Raw genomic sequence first — 22,724 nt, 5'->3', positions numbered from 1 at the left:
TCAGCACAGTATCATGCACAATGTCAATTAATGACAAACAACATAAATATAAAAACAATCAAGATCAAAATAAACACTGTAGCTATTGGCGGATGGCAATTAGCCTATTTAGAAGTTAATTATTGTGGTGGCCTCTAAACTTCATTAAGAATTACTCCTCTGGTTTCAAGCGCCATCTGACAGTCAGTCCTTTCGCCAGCCCTAGCGCCCAGCCCCAGCCCCCAGCCCCAACCCCCAACCCAAGCCCCCAGCCCCCAGCCCTAGCCCTAGCCAAAGCCCCCAGCCCTAGCCCCCAGGCCCCAGCCCTAGCCCCCAGCCCCCTACCACTACTGCCTTAATAAGCCTCCCTGCTCTCCTCTTTGCCCGCTGTTTGCACACCAAAGACAGGGATGGAGAGATTGGTAATGGCCAGTGTGGGATTTGAAATGCACCACTTAACATGATGGCATTACCGTGAGATGCAAACAAGCATCCTTCTGCACAGATAAGCAGCGCCCAGCACCCCCTCCCTCCCCCTTTCCATCCCTCCATCCCTCCAGTCTTCCCCACTGTCCTCCACTCCAAACCTGAGACCAATAACCTGTCTGATTGTACTATTAAAGCTAATGCAGGGGCCTACCCCTCCTCTCCCCTATCTCTCTCAGTCAAAACATGTCTAAAAAGATAAAACTGCCTGTTCTGAAGCCCCGCCCTCGCTCGTCCTACCTGAAGCGCTTGGAGTTGCTCAGGGGCGTGTCCCCGAAGCGGTCCTTTGCGTGGACGGAGGCGCCGTGTCCGAGGAGGTACTTCACCACCTCCAGGTGGCCCTCACAGGCCGCCACATGCAGAGGGGTGCGCCCGTCGTAGTCCGCCAGACTCAGGTCACTGCCCTGAGACAGGGAGGGACAGGAGGTCACTCAAAACAAACTGCCATTTCTATGTTAAAACATCATCGTTTCCTGTCGAGGTAACTACTGAAAATGGACGTTTTCTTGGTTTGACGGGAAACACAGTTCATCATTTAATCTAAAACAGCTTTTCGTTGGCCATCTTGACTGAGTCTTCTGGCATGACTAGCATGACTAGTATGACTAGCATGACTAACATGCACTCAACTGACCGGTTCATCCTGCAAACGTCACAGTCTGCTGGGGAACTCATCGCCCAGCACCTGTTCACCTCCTGAGGTTTGTTTTGCAGCTGAGATGTTGTGGTATGTGTTTTGCTGATGTCAGACTCGTGACTGACTGACACTTTGTTCCTCAGCTACAGACCCCATCAGGACGTTGACACGCTACAGCTACGCTTCTGACGTCCGTGTTATCAACACGGGTTCAAACATGACCTACACTCTGTCCCAGAGCAAACACAGGGTATGTGTGTGTGAACTCTGTCCCAGAGTGTGGGCTCAACAACAACAGTATGTTCAGTCTTTCTGCTGACTTACAGGAAGCGTTTGATTCGGCGACGGCGGCGGCGCAGTGTTGGTTGGAACTTGCTCACCATTTCTCGGATGGCCTTCAAGGCGTCGATATCTCCGATCTTGGAGGCAGCGCAGGCCAACGAGGGGGTGAGGGCGTCACGGATGGCTTCCAGCTCCTGGAGACAAGACCAGCAGGCCAGAGGATTGTGTGAGCTAGGATTCTGAGAGGGCTTTGCTTTGAACCATACGGAAAATCTAGAATATGTGACTACACGATAAAACCATGTAATGCGGTGATTGCCTCTGGTCTTGGTAACAACAAAAGAACCAGATGAAAACCAGTTTGAAGGAAGTTGAATGAGAGCGTGAGTGTGTGTGTGAGTGTGAGTGTGTGTGTGAGTGACCAGGCACCTCACCTCCTTGCAGCTGATGCTGAGCGTCTTGGCGATGACCTGGATGAAGCGACTGTCACTCATGGAGAGCTTGGCCCCTGCCAGGTCAGCACACATCTCGCCTCGCAGGTTCTGCTTCATCATCTGCACACACACACACACGGGTCTAGCATGAAACAGCGTTCGACCCCAGGTGTCTGTTTTTCTCTCCGTGCCGACTCTGTCACGCCAAAAACTGTCCGGGTGCCAAAAACTACGTCCCTACTCAACGATTTGAAGTTTTCACTCGTTCGATAGCTAGTGCTAGCTAGCTAGCTTTTTTCGGCGAAAACAATAAGTCCACCTCACCTTCTTCTTGTCCTCCAGGCTGAGCTCAGCCCGGGCCAGCACATAGGACAGCTTAGAGAGGGCCGCCTCGGGGGTCATGTCACGACCTGGGATCAGCCCTGCGTCCATCAGGACCTGAGGGAGCAGCGAGTTCATACACACATATATGTATACACACACAAAAAGATCAACACACACATATGTCCACACACACACACAGGGGTCCTGGTAGTCACGTACCTGGCCGGTGGCGTAGGACGTGGACACAGAGCCCTTCAGACACTGGGTGCAGTTGATGATGATGATGCCACGCTTGGTGGCCTTCGTCAGCTCCTCCAGCAGGTCCGGGCGGTTGTCGGGGGCGTTTCCGCTGCCGTACGTCTCCAGGACAGCGCCCTCTAGGGGCGGCTGCAGGAAGGCGATCACCTGCAGCCAAGCACAGCCAACATTACTCCCCACACAACACACTAGTCACCTTCAGCCAATCACAGCCAACATTACTCCCCACACCACACACTAGTCACCTTCAGCCAATCACAGCCAGCATTACTGCCCACACCACACTGTAGTCCCGCCCTGTCCTGCTGAAGTGGCTGAGTTCAGCTGAGACGACAGCTGGGCAGGGAGAGCACATTACTGAGCGAGAATTCGGTTTGACAACCATCCTAACCCTGACCAGCCATACACACCCTACCCTCGCCCACCCTGATGCCCATCTGGTGCCCCCTGTCCTGGCCCTTGTGTCTCAGGGTGGCACACTGGCACCGGGAGCCCCCAGCACCCCCACCAGCCTTGGCATCTGGAGCACAGGCAGCCAGGCGCAGGCAGCCATTAGCATTCCAGGTGTTCAGAGCCATCCTTTCTCAACTGAGAAACAGCCTGCTAAAATATCGGAATAGGGAGGGGGGGGTGAATTTAAAGCTAGGGGGATCATGTTTTTGGGTGTGATAAGCTACAGTACAGATTTTGGAACTAGACCCTCTGGCCAACGACACGCAGATTTCCAATAAAGCCAAGAGAAGGCAGAAACAGCGCGAGGCAGATGAGGGATTTATACGTTATCACAAACCCAGCTGGAGTTATGACAGCATCCTGGGCAGGGGCACCAGACTGCAACAGTAAACCCAGGCCTCCGCTTCTCCCTGTCTGCTGAAGAGAAGGAGGACCTAAGTGTTGAAACGCCCGTGCCAAGCCTGGGTCTTTAGAGGGTGATTGGTCATGCCCCATAACGGCGTCTCACGGTCGCTGGGCTGGGTGTTGCTAGCAGCCTGGATCCCACTCCAGCTGTACGCACATCACTTGGACAGACCCTCTATCTGGCTGGCCAGCGAACAAACACCCACAAATGAGGAGCTACCACTCAGAGCTCAAAGATAAAGAGCATCACACACTGGGAACCGAAACGATGAAGCGCCTTTGATTAAAACCCTTCGCTGAGGATCGCTTCCAGGCAGCATATGCCACCGCTGGCCCACCAGTGGGGACGGGGCACCGCTAGGGATTCTGGGCCCCCTGGCTAATTTGTACCCCAAACCCCCACCCCCCAACTATCTGGGGTCCTGCTGGAGGAAAAGGAGAGACAGGGCCCCCTGTCCGACCAGGGCCCCCTGACCGACCAGGCCCCCCGTCTGACCAGGGCCCCTCTCTAACCAGGGCCCCTGTCTCTCCTTGTTTACCCTGTCTGACCAGGGCCCTTAGAATCGTCCTAATCTTCCGCCGGGAAGCACTCACGGTCTGGGTGGTGATGCCGGGGAACAGCCTGAGGAGACCCACGTTGCGGTTGACCTCCGGGCTGACCCGGAAGCGCTCTGTGGTGTTGGCCCTCCACACCGTGTCCCAGTTGACTGCGGAACGAGACAAGGTCGGACGCAACACATTTTAGTCATTTAGCAGACGCTCTTATCCAGAGCAACTTACAGTAAGTACAGGGACATTCCCCCTGAGGCAAGTAGGGTGAAGTGCCTTGCCCAAGGACACAACGTAATTTTGCACGGCCGGGAATCGAACCGGCAACCTTCTGTTTACTAGCCCGATTCCCTAACCTCTCAGCCACCTGACACATCACACACTAGACACCTGGAGGACTGGGTCAAGTCTGAGATGTGGGACGCTTGGCGTCAGAATCCACAGAGCTTTTGTTTACTTGTGATGTCCACTTCCGCGTTGGCCAAAGGAGCCAGGTTGGGAGAGCAGAAGGCGTTGTAGCTTCCGGAGTCCACCTTGGTGACGCGGTTCCCTCGGTAGAGCTTGTTATTGAAGTAAAGACACACCTGGTAAGGCAAGCAGTCAAAAAACACAGAAAAACGTTATTGCATTGTGACAGCAACATTCCCTTCAACATTGTCACACCGACATAACTACAGGTGTCTTGAAGATGTCATGACCAAGACACACAATGTCAGTTCCCAGTATAGAAGGTTAGAAGGAACATGGAGCCAGATGAGTTTTTCAAGCTTCTCCTCATCCACTAAAACTTTGTTTGGATGCAGATTTTAGACATTTAAAACACGAGCTGGTTCCTCTTCTGCCTCTATTCGTCAAACGCCGTTTGATTCCAATTCGCCGTTTCCTCCTGACGTTTGAGGAAGTACTTTTGCTCGTTATTGCGACACACTGCAGCATTGTAGTGTACTGAACTGTCTTGTTAGACAGGCGGTTTAATGAGGGCTTTCGCTGTCTTCAGCCTTTTGTGTGCAAACATGGCACACACAGATCAGGCGGAACAGTTCTCAAACTATACAATCTTAAACAATAAACGTTTGAAGAAATCATTTCACAAGACTGATCACTCACCGCAGACTGAGAAAAGCGAAAGACGGATTCAACAAAGACAGAGACTGAAATCAAGAAGCCTTATCATTTGCGTTGTGCAACCGATTTTTTAACCGAAACTGTCACAGAACATGCTGAATGAGACAGTTAGGATTGAAAACACACTCACAATCGCTCACTCACACACACTCACACCCCCCCCCCCACACACACACACAGCATGACAGACGTCTCCACTCACCTCAGGAATGTAAAACTGACCAGCGATCATCAGCGCCCCCATGAGGTTTCCTCTACCATCGTTCCTCATCTCGTAGATCGGCACCTGAAACCACCATCAAGAAGTCCCAAATTCATAAACATCAGGTTAAACATAAACATTCATAAATAACAAAATATACATTGAGTCAACAGAAACATTTATCCTGAGATACCCGGCACAGGTGATGGAAACTGAACCTGCAACGTCTTGATCTGCAGTCCATTATCTCTAACCACTAAGCTACTGTCTGTCGTATCTCTACTCCAGTCTCATCTTTACTGTGGTGAACAGCAGGAGGCAGGTTACCTGGGAGCCGGTGAGGATCACCGGCTTGCCCTGGTGTTCGCACATGAAGGACAGAGCGGACGCCGTGTACGCCATGGTGTCGGTCCCGTGGAGGACCACGAAGCCGTCGTACTTCTCGTAGTATTTCTACCCCAGAGACATGGAGACAGTGAAGCACATCGACACAAGGAGGACACACACACAGCACCATCTGTTTTGTGCTACATCTATAGATGCTGTCGAGAAGGAATGTTTTGAAAGTTGGTCAATTAGGTGCTTGCAAAGGTTGCGAGTGTGAATGAGTGACAAGTTGTGGTTAGTGTTTGGGCTGAAGTACCTCGATGTCCTTCCCAATCGTCCCCCAGTCTTTCGGGGTCATGTTAGACGAGTCCAGCAGGGGATCGTACTCTAAGACGGTGTACACAATCCTCTTCTTGTCTTTACACATTCTGAACAGGAAAGAAGTTGACCATGAATTTAAATCATGTTAAAGCACACACACAGACCTCCAACCGTGCATGTGAGTGAATGCAAACACACACACGTGAGAACAATCAGGGTTGGGGTTAGGCAAATTAGCTGATTAAATCTGTGGAAAAAGGAAACCACGAGATCAGTGACATTATTGTCTTTGTTTTGGTTTTGCTCCCTTTACACACAGATTCTGAGGTTTCGACCTGGTTGTGTTTAAATGTGAAACGGCAAGGGGATCACGTGTGGAAAAACAGAGTGGCCCGAGCCTAGCCTAGTTTATGAAGCGAGACAAAGTCTATTTGCTTGGGCCTTCTGTTTGAACAGCAGGGTGCCAGAACCTGTTTTCAGAGCATGGAAGGAGAATGATGGAGGTCTGATAAGACAGGGGCCAGGATTAGCTCGTGTTATGGGGGTGGAAACCCCTTCAAAGTTGGACCGATTCTCCATCTTCTTCAGGCACAGGCAGCGAGGCTGTATGGAGCTCCTATTGTTGCCTTGATTTTGTGTGTGTGTGTTGTGTGTGTGTGTATGTGTGTCGTGGGTGTGTGTAAGTGTGTCAGGGGGGGGGAGGCAGCCAAATAACCGTGTCTCTATCAAACAGGGCCCAGTTCAGGTGTCACAGAGACTCTGTGTAGCGGTGGTTGTTCTCATTAGACAGGGCCAGCTTACCCTGGACTCACATGCATATTAATGCTCCCCTTAAGAAGAGTTTAAGTTAGCTGCTGAGCTGTCTCCGGCTGCCCTGCTAACAAGAGATGGCGCCCGGCTAAGCAGCTATGAAAAGATTCCCCTTTTAATCTCTCTTCTTAAGACGTGAGATGAGACCCTCCAGCCCCCCAAATTACCATAGGGGAGCCCCCAAACCTGGAGGCGAAGCTGAATGGAACAGCGGGGGGAGAGAGGGTTAAGGCGAGCCCTCCGCTGCCGAGCCAGGCCTCTACAGACACTCTCCTAATTAGCTCAGACTCCACACACAAACCTCCAACATATGTTGTTGATCATCTTAACGCCATAGTGCCGCTAGAAACTATATTCAAATCGCCAATTATTCATTTATCTCCTGGTGTAGCTGGGGGGGGGGGGGCTCAGGGAGGGGCTGATTGGGAATGCAGGGCTCGTAGCCTGCTGATGAGGGAGACGCAGGGAGGGAGGTCAGGGGGGGGCTGAAGGCTTGTCTTTCTACGTCTCCTAACTACAGCTTTTCAATAAATCAATAAACCAGATCCCTCCTCTGCATAATGAAGAATCTCGGCAACGTTACAATTTTAGTCAAGTGAGATTTCCCCACATGGAGTCTCCTTCTATATGCAGAGCAATTAGTCAACATGCAGCTCATGCCAACGCTATCCGAGGAATACAAACGTAACACACAAAATAAACCGATGCTCTCACATGCTAATGCAAGCAATCGGTAGGCTACCATGTTAGCAAGACAAGGTTATTTAAATTGCACAACTGCACATGAAAAGAAACGAGATGACAACTCATACAAAATCCTTAGGGACCGTGGCGACAAGAGTAATGGGCGTGGCTTGAGATGTGACATATGGCAGCCATCCAAGAAGATAACTACTAGGAGGCATGACACACACACACACACACGCGCACACACACACACAAGCAGTATCTAGATACTAGGCTGTGTGTTTGTGGGGGTCCCTCTTATCTTAAACCTTTAAACCAACCGCCCTGCACCGCTACCCTGCCCCCTTCCTGCTCTGGGACTGTGACAGGGCCTGAATGGGCTGTGCTGTGTGTCTGTGTGGAGATTAGCCTGGAGGTTCCCAACCCTGGTCCTCAGGACCCCCTGCCCTGCATGTTTGAGATGTTTCCCTGCTCCAACACACCTGGTTCAAATGAATGGGTCATTACCAGGCTTCTGCTGAGCTTGATAACGACCCATGCATTTGAAGGTGTGTTGGAGGGGTGGCCAGGTGTGCTGCATGGGCAGAGGCTCAGAGCCACCAGAGGGGGGCTACAGGAGGAGGACGGGACCCAGTCAGAGAGCCCTGGCTCTGGATCAACCTCCATCTGGAGAACCGATAGCAGGCCTCCCCCTCAACCTGCCCTGACAGAGGGACCTTCGCTTCTGTGATCTCTCCCTGGCAGGGCCACAGACAGGCAGACAGACAGGCAGGCCCACAATAGGTAAGACAGACACAGACTTGTAACCAGGCTCAAACACAATACAGGCAGACAGTATGCTACCAGTACTACAGCACCCCTGAAATAGCTGGTCTGCATGAGGTGTGGGCATCCTGTTAAAGCAACACAAACAAGGTTTAGAGGGACATGTTCACCTGTCAGGCAAAGGGGGTTTGTGAGCACGGCCTAGGCTGAACTGTACGAAAATGTTATGGCAAACTGGTTCTGGCAATCACTATCAAGAAAAATATGGTTACGTTACATGTAGTAGAAGTACGTAGTAAAAAAAAAAAAACATCCAACCAATAAGTATTCGTTAAAAACCCTGTTTAATAAATGGCAATTCAGATGGCTGAGCGGTTAGGGAATCAGGCTATTAATCAGAAGGTTGCCAGTTTGATTCCCGGCCGCGCGAAAATGACGTTGTGTCCTTCACAAGGCACTTCACCCTACTTGCCACTAGTACTTACTGTAAGTCGCTCTGGATAAGAGCATCGGCTAAATGACTAAACGTAAACGTAATAAAGAAAAACAATACATTTTTGAAAACGTGAGATGTTGGGAATTCCACAGAGGGAAGCAGAGGGGGTGGGGGGAGGAGGGGGAGGTGGGGGTGAGACAGGTGGGTGGGGGTGAGACAGGGCACTTACGGCAGGACCAGCGTGCTCTCTGGAAAATCATAGTGATCGTACAGTTTAGTCTTCTGGGCGTACTCTTCATCATGGAACATGATGAGCTTCCTGAGGTTCTTCACAAAAGCATGAGGTTCTGGTTCTAGAACTGGGGGTTAAATACGCAGACAGGTCAGGCTGAGAGCAGATCAAACAGGTACACTGATGGCACACAGGTATTTGTAAACCTGAAAAGGGGGGGTGTTTTTTCCCACCATGTGAAGGGAAAGTCAAATTAAACGGTAGAATGTAGAAAACAATTTAAGGTGTGCTATCCGGTTCAGCAGTGCCTCCTCTCTTGATTTCACCTTGCTTTATACTGCACCCTAAGGGTTAACGGAGGCATGGCACTTTAATTTTAAACGTCAGATCAAGCTGGTCTTTTCTGGGGTTTTTTGCTATTTAAATTAAGAGAAAGGATTTAGAAATTTAAAGGCTGTACCTCAAACTAAACACAAAGTTAGCTACTATATAGTTAATAAACTCAGCTAGATACTGAGGAAACATTAAATACAATATTTTTTAAAAACTGTTTGGATTGACAGTGCTTCAAATGAAATCAACACGTTCATAAGCATCAGTATCATAGTTACTCATTGATGAAAGTGAGACAGAGTGTGCATGTGTGTTTGTTATTGATGTAGTGTAGGTAAAAGTAGGCTACCTTTTTGAGTGCACCATGCAAAATAAATGGAGATGAAGTCCTGGTATAACCACTAGAAAAACATTTTGTTTTATATTCTTATGCTATAAACTCAGTGCCATCATGTTGGAATAATAATACAAATGTTATTATTGTTGCTATTATGCAATAGTAATAACGTTATGTAAGGGTGTCTCTAACAGAGCTGAGACTACATGCAGGACAATTGCTGATCTGCCCATTAACACCCTAAGATGGTATGATATCTTTTTCCTAATTTCTGTCTTTTTTTACATAAAATTCAATGGAAAAATATGTTAAAGAAAATCAACTTCTAAAAGTCCCTTTTTTGGTGGAACTATCTTGCAAGTAGCGGCTGACAATCGGACGCTTAGTCTACAAATGCGTTTCCTACTAGCAACCATAGGAACATAGGAAGCAGAACGTAGCTAGCTGTGCCTACGAGTATTTAAACTCCCCATACCGTCATTCTTGAGTGTCATTCCAATGGTTCCTCCGGTGTTGATGACAAGAACACAAACTTCTTCACAGGAGTGGGCCGCGTTCGCGCAATCCATCAACTTTCTTCTTTGGCCGAAATGTGGCACACTGCCTCGACCAAAAGTAGTGTGAGAGTTAAATTCATCGCTCTGGTCCCTCTCGTAGGAACCTGAAAACGACAAGGCTCTAGCGAGCGAGGTCATAGTAACTGAAGTGGGATTCATTTCCGCCATGATTTCTAGTCGGTCAGGTGGTTCTCTGCGTCAAGCGGCTGAAACAAGCTACACTGTTGAGATGATTAATATGAGAGAGCGTTCTCGGTGACAGATCAACTAAGATGCTGCCGATTGGTACTTTTTCCTCCCTTTTATTGAAACAGCAACGGGGAAAATGTGGAACTCGTCGTCATTGGCTCATCAAGACCTTATGGTCCACCTCCACAAATGAGTTCATGTTTTCTATGGACTAAAGACCACCCAAAGAGGTTAGATTCCTCTCGGTACGTTGCTTTGGATAAAAGCCTGCTAAATGAATGGTTACCAATAAATGATCTTGTCCAGAAGCATGAATACTGCTGTAGAACATTTTATAACTACCATCACAGATAATTTGACATAAAAAATGGAGAGCTTCCCTACAAAACTTCTCACAGATAGGCCTATTTAGACGATTTCCACAGAAAGATTTCTAATACAAGTTAAACAGGTCAACTGAATTTGTTGATTGGTGCATTTATCCCTTAACCTACAGGTGACTGTTCAGTTTGAACTCAAATAAAACAATCAAGATTACACTTAGTGTATCATGGATGTTGATTCATTCTTAATACAGCCCCCATTCCACCCTTCGAAACAAACTAAAAATATATATATGGCATGCATATAATATGCATGTTTCTCCTCAACATTGCAAACCATTTCAAAATTGACTTGACACAGACATGTATACAACATTTCAAGACAATTGGAGCAATGGCAGTTTTTATTTTAATTCTTCACAAATTGTCACTGTAGAGAAAAATCCGTGCTTCAGACATTATGGGTTATTGAGACTGTTTTGTTTCCCATGAGAAATAAGGTCTGCATACCAACTTTCAGACATGTTGGCCTGATGGGTTAAAATGCCACCCTTTTGAAAGTCACAACTTTGAAGCGTGTTCTGTAAGGACACCTGTGGTCTCGTCAAGCCCATTATGCAGAGATCCATTCTTTAAAAGTGTTGACTCAGGACTGGGAATGACATCACACCTGAGTTCAGGGTTGCCAGGTCCAGCAAAAATGTCCAGCCCAACGAGTGCTCAAAACCAGCCCAGAATGCCTGAAAACTAGCCCAATATTTTTTGGGTGTACAACGGAGGAGTTACCACATTTATCCAATTGATGCCTCCATAGTTAAAATGTTAAAATGACTGGTGGATTAATATTTTCCTTGATTTCTGCTATTATCACATTTCATTGGTTCATTAAAACAAATTATTTAATCATGCCGCTTCCTATCACCACCCAACAGAGACACGGAGCAACAATTACTCTATGAAAGTGAGGAGACACTTTTTTTTTACTAAGGGAAGTGTGTGAAGGTTATGAACTCTTACTGCTCGCTCTGCCCACACAATTTCAGTCAGGGAGTCAGGTGGCTGAGCGGTTAGGGAAGCGGGCTAGTAATCTGAAGGTTGCCAGTTCGATTCCCGGCCGTGAAAAATGACGTTGTGTCCTTGGGCAAGGCACTTCACCCTACTTGCCTCGGGGAGAATGTCCCTGTACTTACTGTAAGTCGCTCTGGATAAGAGCGTCTGCTAAATGACTAAATGTAAATGTCCCCATCCCTGTTGTGTCCCCCTCTCCCAGCACAGGTCACCTCAAGGCAGAAATGCTGCGGCCGCATGAGGTTTAAAAGTAGCCCAAATACCACGAAATGCTATTAAACTGTTTTCCAAGTTCCCTGATTTGGCAAGAAAAAACACATTGTTCTCAGTATCTCAGTCATGGCACAAGTGACAAGAGTCATGAGGGACAACTGAGGACAAAAACTTTCGTTCTCGTTTTGGGGAGTCAGGTGGCTGAGCGGTGAGGGAATCGGGCTAGTAATCCGAAGGTTGCCAGTTCGATTCCCGGTCATGCCAACTGACGCTGTGTCCTTGGGCAAGGCACTTCACCCTACTTGCCTCGGGGAGAATGTCCCTGTACTTACTGTAAGTCGCTCTGGATAAGAGCGTCTGCTAAATGTAAATGTTTTCGTTCAAAATTATTTGCTAAAAAATACTTTCCAAAAAAAGTTGCAAATAAATATTTTCACAAAAGCATTTGAAAGGTTGAAAAATATGTTTTTTTTTACAAAAACAACCTTCAAAATGTTGACAAAATCGTCTTTGGACATTGTCCACCATTTGTAGGGGCAGCATAAAGGGCATTTCATAACAGCACCCTTTTCCATTGGAAGTAAGGGCACGGGAACACTCAAATATAGACCATTGTAAGGGCACCTTATAGGGTACTGCATCACATTTTCTCTACTCTAAAGGAACTCATTAAGAATAAATGATGTGGATGTCAGACAGTAGGGCACTTTGTCTCATTTCTGCCACTCTAAAGGGTATTTTAGAAAACGCTTTTTCAACACTGGGGGCACCAGGCAGTCACCCCCTGAGTCTTCCAGTGGGCCTTGATACACCGATGGGGAAAGTATATTGCACCTATAACATTGGGGAAGCCAGAAGGAGAGGATGAAGTAATACAGAAGCTTGTCAACATATAGGCTACTTTAAACAATGAAAATACATTTGAATAAAAAGTCTCCTTGATTCTTAGTGTTTCAAGATGACCTGGAAAACTGCTGATAATATTCAGGGTTCCCGTTTTGGAGCAAAGTATACCCTTCTTATTTCCTGGCATATAGTTGCCTTTGCTAAACCTTTCTGAGTCACCAACCCTGTTCAACAATGTCCCACATTCAAAAGACACACAGAGATGCAGACAGACTGAACAGTGGTCAAGGATTGGCTACGATGAGTTTCTCTAGGCTTGCCTACATAGTCTGCAGTCTACTACCCTCCTTTCTACTATTATAGTCTACTACTCTCCTTTCAACTACTTTCTAAGGACGGTAGGCTACTATTATGTGTTCATTGCCATCCTTATGAGTTGCTAAAGTGTAGATATATATATTTTAAGAATGACAATAAAATCTATCTAGATAAACTATGCTGGGCCTGCTGAACCTATACCTATTCCACAGCTACTGGTCAGGGAAGCATACTTCTGTCTCTGAAGACCCTTGGGGCTGTTGGGATGAATGCTCTTTGTATAATCTGAGCACCAGGGTTGAAGAACGGATACAATTGACAAAACTTGTCAAGACGCACTGCTTAGTTTAGGCCTTATTTTATGTAAATTAACCAATGGCTTTTGAAAAGAGTGACATTATTTCTTAACGTGTTTATTTAAATTAAAACATTCTTTGGAGATGAAGTAGCCTAAACACGTAAATTAATTCATGTGTGTCATGTTGGTAGGCTACTTTACTAAATAGCTTAGATGAGCTCAACGATACTAAGTAAAACTAAGGCAGTTTGAGCTAAACTGATACTGATGAGCTAAACGATACGTAAGTAAGTAAAACTGCAAGTAAAATTGCCAGTTCGATTCCCGGCCGTGCAAAATGACGGTGTCCTTGGGCAAGGCACTTCACCCTACTTGCCTCGGGGGGAATGTTCCTGTACTTACTGTAAGTCGCTCTGCAAACATTTCCCCATCCCAGCTGTTTCCCACTCTCCCAGAGCAGTTCACACCAAGGCAAAAATGATTTCACTGTTTTCCAAGTACATTGATTTCTCAATAAAACCGCAGATATTGCAACTCCTGAGTTCTCAGTAAATCTCAGTCAGGCTTATTCTGCGGGGGGGGGGGGGGGGGGGGGCTCATGTGTTGGCGGTGCTCAATAGCGCAGCGATAAACTGTTGTCTCAACAAGCTCGAGCAAAATACCCAAAGATTACACACTTATTTAGACCAGCAAGAGAGGAAGCTATCATCAGCATCTCCACAGACGAAACACTACCGCAGCAGCAGGCAGCACCACGTCTTCACCTGCAACCAATATACTTGCTTACTTATTGTCAAGAATAAATGTTTTCCTTTCCCTCCATTGATTGGACAGTCTCTCGCTCGCTGTAAATACAAAATCCCCGATTTGCGGGAGATTGTATAGCATTTGCGGGTGTCAGGGAGCCGATATTGAAATGCAGGAGACTACCGAAACTTCCTGGAGACTTGGGATGTCTGGATTATCTTAACTAACAAACACAACAACTGAATTTAGTTGATTAAACTTTATAGTTATTAAGAAGACCTTCTGTTGCTTTTAACAATAGCATTAGCAGTAGCCAAACCAGCCACAGAATGGCTACTAGGCCAAGGAGTGAGGGTGGGGGCTTGGTCAGCTCACCCTTTTCAGAAAGCCTTGAATGTGTGTGTGGCTCCCCTCGCGTGTGTGTCCAGGGTCAGGAGGTGTCGGTGAAAATTTGGAGCGCGTGCGGACGGTGAAACAGGGTAGATAGTGTTTGGAGTCCGTAGAAATAAGCCAAGCATTAACATTTAAAATATTCACAATAAATCAATTTTTCATCATACATTCAAGTATTTCATTCAGTAATGGACTGGACCAGTAATTCACATTACTGGTCCAGGGGCTGCCGTTGACTCCCACGGAACAACCGTAATACTACCAATAACAATAGGGTCCTCCTGCCGGAGGAACCCTAATAACAATAGGTTTTCTCCTACCGGAGGAACCCTAAATACCACCAATAATCCTACCGGAGGAACACTTATAATGGGCTTTTCATTGTCTTCTAAACTGTGGTTTTAGTCAACTGAAATAGAACTGTAAATATTTCATGGCCAAAATTCTATCATTGTCCCTTTCTTGCATCACAACAACTAAGCCTAGCAGACTTTATAGCGCCCCTGCATGATTAGTTTAAATCAACTTAATCAGAATGTGTTCATACCTGTCATCGGTCTGCTAGCAATGATTGAATTTTTCGTTGTCTGAAAATCCAGTGTGCTTGAAATAAAGTTTATCGAGAAATCACATCAGCAGAAACATCCATCTTGGTTGATGAATTGGGTGACATTATTAAAGAACCTCATTCCTCTGGGGATAAGGTACTGAAGTGTAGAAATAGTCTTTATTTTATAGACCAGCCATTCCCGACCTTTTCAACTTTGCAGCCCACTTGAATAGCTCAAATATTTTTTTCTGTTCTATAATTAAAGACAGTTCAAGGAGGCTAGTGAATGGAACACTGTTAGTAAAACATTAATGATGGGCTGCTCATTGTGTCTTCTACACAGTGGTTGTGTAGTCATCTGAACTCAGCTGTAAATATTTCATGGCCAAAAGTTTATCATTGTCCCTTTCTTGCATCACAACAACAACTAACCCTAACCCACTTGTATAGCCTCACTGCAACAACAGATCTGGCAGGCTATCGGACCAAAGTATAATGCTCCTTATCTCTTTACAGGATTTTTATTTATTTATTTAGTCTGAGGGTACTCATACTTGACATCTGATGGTTAGCAGGGATTCAGTTCTGCTTTGTTGTCTGGTTATCCAGAGTGCTGTAAATAAAGTTTATCAAGAGATCAAATGACCAGAAACGTGCACCTTGCCTAGTGCATTGTGTGACATCATGAGAGAGACCACCTCGGAGACCAAGAGAGACAGGGAGAACAAACATTTTCTCTTCCTCCTTGTGCAGAAGCAACAATACTGCTGAAGATGTTTCTAACTTCCATCAAAGCTGATTAGACCTTCAAGTGAGTAATATTATTATTATACAATTATTTTGTCTGATCTTAAAGCATCCCTGTACAGTATTGGTCAACAGATATTCGACCAAGTACTGTATATGATTTGTCAGTAACTTATTTGCCTGCTCTAAATCAATTGATGTGATATTAGGCCAAGATTGTGAGTATCTAATATATGTGCTTGCTCGAATATTACTGTTTGGGTAGGGATTATCATTGCACTCGTGTGATAAGTACAAGTAACAAAAAATCAGGTGTTCTTTAATTACAGTCTTGCTACTGACAGAGTGAAACATCAAATGTTTTCTTCTTCCATAAAAGGACAACAGATCAACAACATGCAGGAGTTGCAGGGTGACACAATGTGTGGACTACACAGGTACCAAGTACAGCAGCATAAACACCTGCTTCATGGTCTGGAGCTGGAACACAGGTACTGTATGAAGGAGATCGAGCAACAGCAGAGACAGTACAGTAGAGCTCTGGAGAGACTTAGATGCAGTGTCTCATCTCTGGGTTCTAGAACAAACAACCCCTGCAGATCCACTCTGCCCAGGCTGTCTGGGGCCCAAGCAGCCAGCTGCAGCATCCAGGTGGATAATGTGACTATGGACAGCACGGCCTCTGAAGAAGCAGAACTGTACTCTGATACTGGCAGCCCAAGTTCAGACTTTCACGATTCATCTAATGCGGTGATAAATAAAGTTTGGTGGAGACAACCGCCTACTTGGGCTACCTTGACGTTTGCGGATTTAAGACAAAAACACATGGCAATGATGCAAACAATGGAGCCTTTCAGAAAATGGCAGCACTCGCTTTTGTCAAATAACTGTCTTACTCAAAAGTCTAGATTTGGTCAACAGGACCCCTACAACAGTAACATCACAAGATCTTACAATTACGGACTGAGAAAAGTGTTCGTTTCACGTACACAGCGTCTTGAACGGAAAAAACAGACTGATGCAAGAGATGAAAAATACAGAACACACTAAGCTCCGAACTCCAACATTGGTGAAAAAATAATAACATATATATACAGTATATAGGCTATCAAAAATATATATATTTAAAAAATAATTGAGGACCTTGCTGTAGCCTACATACCACAAGGTGGCGACATCGCCTTTTGGATCTCGCTGCATGTAGCCTGCCCGTCAGAATTTTATTAGGCTATACATGGTGTGGGTGGGATCAAGTTCAAGCGATATGTGGACATCATTCTTCAAGCGCTCATAACTAATAGGCTAGATAACTTTTGCGCATCACGCATCATAATTTAATTTGACACCAAAAGTGTTTTCATCATCAAACTAAATAGGCCGGTCAATTAAGGATTTCAATATCAAAAGACAGCTAGAGATGGTGCCCCAGCTGCACCACGAGCGGAGCTTTGCATCCGCTAAGGTACCCACTATATTTCAACTATTGTTAAAGGTGTACGGTTAAGCAACATTGTTCTTTCCCCCCCACTATACGTCTTAAAATAAGTTCTCCAGATTTGGACATTGCATGCGTTGTCAGTTTAATCCTTTGATCCGCATATAGTGTGGCGTGCTACATTGTCTCCAGTGCGTGCGCTGTGAATGCTTCTGCGTAAGCAGTTGACTAGCCTACTGAATTATCTAGAGAGGAAGTTGCGGGTGATGTAGCTCCACACCTTTCCGGTGAAGCAGCAACTCGACTGAAAAAGACGAAGGAGAGACCCGAAAGCTGGGTGGAAATACCAAGAGAACAAGGGTGGAAACCGCTGGTAATATGCCATTTTTAATTTGGAGATATGTTAAAGTGACTAGAAACGAACGGATTGGTACTAACGGGCGTTTCTGAATTTCATTAGCAAGAATTACTGCTTGAAATAGCCATCTAGCTAGCTAGCTAATGTTAGCATGCTAGCTAGCCTAGCCAAGTTGAGGCTTCTGACACTCCTCCCAAACCTTTCTTCTGTTTCAGAGGGACATAAAGGGGATTTTGGTGAGTGAATGAATGACCCATCTAGTGACCGAACGTTCGGGAGAAAATAACCCTTGTGAACACGCGTGTTGCCCTGCACAACGCTTGATGGAACAGCTGCAGCAAATTGCATTTCTGCTCCGGTAATACCAATACGAACAAGGCGGACGCTCCCGGCAAGGAGGGACCGCGAGACACGTCCACCAAGAGGCATCCACAAGTACGGCAGGCTTTTTAGGGCCTCGTTCAGTTTACCCACCACCTTCCTCTGCAAATATTGGATCGACCCACAGCTTCTTGATTAATGCAACTCGATATCTGACCACTTTAATGCACGTTTTCTCCAGCAATAATTTAACATCCCAACGTAGTTTTTTTGAACATCTCCCCATTTGAACTTGAAGACTACTGCATACCACACAGGAACACCCTGTGGCCCCAAACATTGTAGAGCAGATCAATGGCACGGTGCGAGTTTGAAGGGTAGTTTCAACCATACCTGTCATTTATAATGTAAATGAACGCTTGCTCCTAGTTGAGTAATGCTTCCACTGTTGAGAAAATAGGCCTGTATCAAATTGAAAGGTTTTGCGTGAAGAAAGGGGATTTTTTTTTACAATAGGAAAGGAATATATATGCACTGTTCAAGATGGGGAAAATGCTATCAAAAATATTTGGCAACAAAGAGATGAGAATATTGATGCTTGGTCTTGATGCTGCAGGAAAGACAACCATCCTTTACAAACTTAAACTCGGACAGTCTGTCACCACAATACCCACGGTGGGATTCAACGTAGAGACTGTCACTTACAAAAACGTCAAGTTCAATGTGTGGGACGTTGGAGGCCAGGATAAGATACGTCCCTTATGGCGACACTACTACACCGGCACACAGGGGTTGATCTTCGTTGTGGATTGCGCGGACAGAGATCGCATCGATGAGGCGAGGCAGGAGCTCCATCGCATCATTAATGACCGTGAGATGAGAGACGCCATCATCTTGATTTTTGCCAATAAGCAAGACCTACCGGACGCCATGAAGCCGCATGAAATCCAGGAGAAGTTAGGATTGACCCGCATCAGAGATAGAAATTGGTATGTTCAGCCCTCCTGTGCGACCACCGGTGATGGACTATACGAGGGACTGACTTGGCTAACATCAAACTACAAATCTTAATGATTGAGTGATGACTGTTTTAAGTCAGATCTACAAAAAAAGTTGAGGCAAGTAACAAATAACCTCTGAAATGAATATAATAAAGACAACTTTGATTATGTTCATTTATTTTGATTACAATGTTGACCCCAATAACTAATTTATCTTCAACTGGGTTTGCTAGCTTTCAGTTAGCTGCTTCTCTGTAGCAGGTCTATATCACATTAATTCATTATTTTTGGCTTGATGAATATCAATTAAAACTGTTCTTAAAGTTGAGCTCCAGAGACCACCGCCTTTGCCTGTTCTTTGTCCCATTTTTTATATATTTTTCTAACAAAGCTTAAGTTTTATCTTTCATTTGGACTGAGGCTTGGTTCATTCATGTTTATACAATAGTTTTGGTTTGCTAATGTATATGGGTCTGTATTGTTTAAACCCCTCCCCCCCCCCCTTAAGTTAAGATATGTGATGTCAGTAGTTTGAGGAACTGCAACACCTGAATCATAATCAAGGGAGAAACACCCTTATGTATTCCTACTAAAGATGCTATTGCAAGATTTGAAGAGTGTTCACCATTGCTTACAGTCCATCACATTGGACATTATAAAATAAAGACTTGGAAGACTGTCCAGTGTTCTGTTAACCACAGTTGGGATCCATTAGAAATTAAGTAATCCCCCAATGCTTGGTAACATGGTGAGCTAATTGACCTTTTTGTGTCATGTGTTGGTTACATTGTTCAGAAGTAGGCCTATGCAACACAGGTTTACAGTAACTCAAACATGCTTTTCAGAACACAGTTAGTCATGGGTATCATTGATAGTCATACAGTAAGATGACTCCCAATATTTCCAAAGGAATGTCATTCAGCACTGAGCTCTCGACCTTCTATCCCCATTGAAGAGTCTCAGAAAAAGAGACATTATGATAGCCTATACCTGTAGCATGAGCACAGAGACACAGGAACTACACCGCAGGATTGACCGGTCTTGCAGTCGGAGCTGCTTACTGGCAAAATTATGAAGTCATCTTCTGGTGCAACTCTTTAACTCCTGTGTTGACTTGGAGGACCATGTACAGAACAATGTCATTGTAATGTCTTATTAAAAAAGTAATTTTAAATGTGTCAGTTCTTGATTTAATCCCAGCTGTTCAAAAAAGGATGTAGGCCAGTTGGTGTCATTCCTTTTGTGCGATCCTATCGATATTTGATTTGAGTTATAAGAAAAAAAATTGGATGGTTGATACTTAATCAGTTTCCAAGCTCAGAAAAAAGTATTGTTTCACTGGCACCCAAGTGCCACTGTTGAATGGGAAAAATGTACAAAACAGGAAGTCCAACTGCTGGTCTCAATGGAAGAACCACAGCCACATGATCGTCTGCGTTGGGGGTTGGGGTGGGTGGCGTGCTACACAAATGTTAAAACGGCACAGCTGTTCTCTGCATGCTTGCTTGTGTAACATTGAGCTAGTGCTGTAACTTACTGTCTTTGCATTTCATTCAAAAAAAGGCTGCACATTTGTGGAGAGACCCTACCAGTTTCTATTACATTGACATTATATGTAGAAGCCCTACCCCCAGAACTATATAAGTCTTTGATTTAATTTTTTTGCAGTCTGATTCTGTATGAGGCAACTTCTGTTTCAACCTCTTATCAGAATCAGTAAGCTCGAGTAGCTCCATGCTTACTCTGGAGAGACCTGTAAACCTGGGAGTCAGGTGGCTGAGCGGTGAGGGAATCAGGCTAGTAATCCGAAGGTTGCCAGTTCGATTCCCGGTCATACCAACTGATGTTGTGTCCTTGGGCAAGGCACTTCACCCTACTTGCCTCAGGGGAATGTCCCTGTACTTACTGTAAGTCGCTCTGGATAAGAGCGTCTGCTAAATGACTAAATGTAAACCACAGTGGAGCCGTCCTGCTTCGATATCTACTCCAGGACCGGAGCTCAGTCACATATCACTACTCCTAAGAGCTTCTCTTTCGACGATGCAGAGAAAGGAGGCGACCAGCCTGCCAAGCATTTGCAGAACCCATTATTCATTTGACTGTGGCTACCAGGTTCCCCTTCACAAGCATGCAAAGCAAGACACGCAGAGCATCAGTGTGCTATATGCCCTACAACCAAAATGTCAAACCCATCTTTTATTTTAAAGGAAGTCCCACAGTGGATTTAGAAGAAGTTGGAGGGGAGTGTTTTCCAGTTGGCTTACCAAAGGACAGCTTAATTTTGTGGTCAGTAAGGGGTAGATTTGGAGAAAGGTCAGTTCTATAGAGATCATGGATGTTGAGTTGTGGCCTCGTTTAAAAATAGCACAGTCGTTACTAAGGTAATGACTAGAAGAATGGGGTCTTTGGCCTGGAAAGGCACAGAGAAAGGACAGTAGTGTTACAGACCACAACAGAATAGGTGCCTGTCTTTGACAAAATGTCTCAGTGGTTTACAATTGTACTTTCTAAGCTCCCCTGGGCGAGTGTATCACGTCCTCGAACCAGAGACAGGGGTTGTATCTTGATGGATGAGGAGGCCATACCCTCTCCTGCTGGCGTGTGTGTGTGTGACATCTCGCTCCATAATGAGTACGAGTCTGATCTCTCTGCAGCCGGTGGTGAAGGACAGAGGACTTGCAGTATCCCACTGAGTCAATACCTGGCAGCTCCTCTGAGGGAGATAAGGTAGTCCTCTCGCAAGGTATTTATCGATCCCTGTTCTAAACCGCAGTGGTTAGGCGGGGTCTATCGAGTCCGTTCTGTAGGATAGCACCCCAGCAAGCTGCTCGACACGGGAGACTAGGAGCCGGCTCTCTGTGTTACTCCACATCTGGATCTCTCTGTCTCCCAGTGTGTTTAACCTCCACGCCATCTCGTTTATTTTTGTAAACCTAAACTGGTGTGCATGCGTGTGGCGGTAGAAATTCAGTAACTGTATTCTGTTCAACTGCAGATTACTTTAACTTAAATTTCTGCAGTTCACCATCAACAGTTCTCTATTACAGATAGATGAGGCAGACGCAGGAACTGCAGTGGAGGAATGTTTGACTTAATAAGCCTTCCATTGTGGCTGATTGAGGACGATAAAGGGACATGTTTACAGTACTGACAGAGACAGAATTGATGGTGTTAGATGTGGACAGGCCCTCGTGTTTTGGGCAACAGAAGATCAGTTTGTTTTATTCACCAGATTTAAGAGCTTTTCTTTAAGAAGAACAGACTACAGGACACTGTGCCCTTTATTCTGCGGATTCAGAATATGTGACAAATACTAGAAGGAACACACCATAAAATCGCATCATAAACACTGATTTGTTCAGGTTCCAGGTGTCCCTGTACCATAGGTGGATGAGGAGTGTTGCTTTATAAACAGCATGCGGGCACAAACTCCTGGTAGCATACGGTTGGAGTGGGGACATGTGAAGACATGCAGCAACTGAAGACGAGAGGAAGATATCTCTGTTCTCATCCACACAGCCATGCAGGTCAAGGAGTCGTTTTCTGTGAGAAGAGGCACACTGGAGCTATCGCTGTGTCCTCAGGATGTTTGCTTTAGAACCACCCCGGTTTCCGTCAGACAGGTCAGGTGACTCAGACACAATCGAAGCTGATGCTAAGGAGATATGTGACACACAACCCACACACACACACCACAAGCAAACCTGATTTATTGAACTGATACATAAAATCATCCGACAACACAGGCAAGCAGTTTACTTCTCTCTTTTTTTGCTTCGAATAAACGAGTCTGTGTGACGGCATGTGTGAACACATTGTCTTTATGACCTTTCTCCCAGCAGGAGTTTGGTAAGGAGCTTCCACTAGTCTCTGAATGCAGTTTAACTGGGCAGTTATGGCCCCTTTGCTGCCACACTGCCAAATGACCCTCCCGACCTTCATGACAGTCGCATGTCTCAGAAAAGGCAGTAAGCTGGC

The 22,724-nt window shown here is 45.7% G+C and overlaps 2 protein-coding genes across 3 annotated transcripts in view; one reads left to right on the top strand and one right to left on the bottom strand.

The window, feature by feature from the left end:
* aspg (asparaginase homolog (S. cerevisiae)) overlaps positions 1–10,107 on the bottom strand; it is a 15,001-nt gene extending 4,894 nt beyond the window's left edge. For both annotated transcript variants that reach the window (XM_067242559.1, XM_067242560.1), the window contains exons 1-13: positions 9,858–10,107; positions 8,710–8,839; positions 8,137–8,172; positions 5,778–5,889; positions 5,462–5,587; positions 5,135–5,218; positions 4,265–4,391; positions 3,853–3,965; positions 2,362–2,547; positions 2,143–2,256; positions 1,819–1,938; positions 1,483–1,578; positions 706–869 (exon numbers count right to left, since the gene is read on the bottom strand). In XM_067242559.1, the coding sequence (XP_067098660.1) occupies positions 706–869; positions 1,483–1,578; positions 1,819–1,938; positions 2,143–2,256; positions 2,362–2,547; positions 3,853–3,965; positions 4,265–4,391; positions 5,135–5,218; positions 5,462–5,587; positions 5,778–5,889; positions 8,137–8,172; positions 8,710–8,839; positions 9,858–10,107 (1,658 nt within the window). The remainder of the gene's footprint in view (positions 1–705; positions 870–1,482; positions 1,579–1,818; positions 1,939–2,142; positions 2,257–2,361; positions 2,548–3,852; positions 3,966–4,264; positions 4,392–5,134; positions 5,219–5,461; positions 5,588–5,777; positions 5,890–8,136; positions 8,173–8,709; positions 8,840–9,857) is intronic.
* A 7,221-nt stretch (positions 10,108–17,328) lies between these two features.
* On the top strand, positions 17,329–19,920 carry arf6b (ADP-ribosylation factor 6b). Its single transcript, XM_067242566.1, has 2 exons — positions 17,329–17,439; positions 17,640–19,920. The coding sequence occupies exon 2, from the start codon at positions 18,289–18,291 to the stop codon at positions 18,814–18,816; it is 528 nt and encodes a 175-aa protein (XP_067098667.1). The 5' UTR covers positions 17,329–17,439; positions 17,640–18,288; the 3' UTR covers positions 18,817–19,920.
* The last annotated feature ends 2,804 nt before the right edge of the window (positions 19,921–22,724 follow it).

The sequence above is a fragment of the Osmerus mordax genome, chromosome 9, assembly GCF_038355195.1.
Source record: "Osmerus mordax isolate fOsmMor3 chromosome 9, fOsmMor3.pri, whole genome shotgun sequence".
NCBI lineage: Eukaryota > Metazoa > Chordata > Actinopteri > Osmeriformes > Osmeridae > Osmerus > Osmerus mordax.
This window is presented reverse-complemented; position numbering and strand designations above follow the sequence as displayed.

Excerpts from the sequence above, each read along its gene's own strand:
- arf6b (XM_067242566.1), top strand. The coding sequence starts at position 18,289 with ATGGGGAAAATGCTATCAAAAATATTTGGCAACAAAGAGATGAGAATA.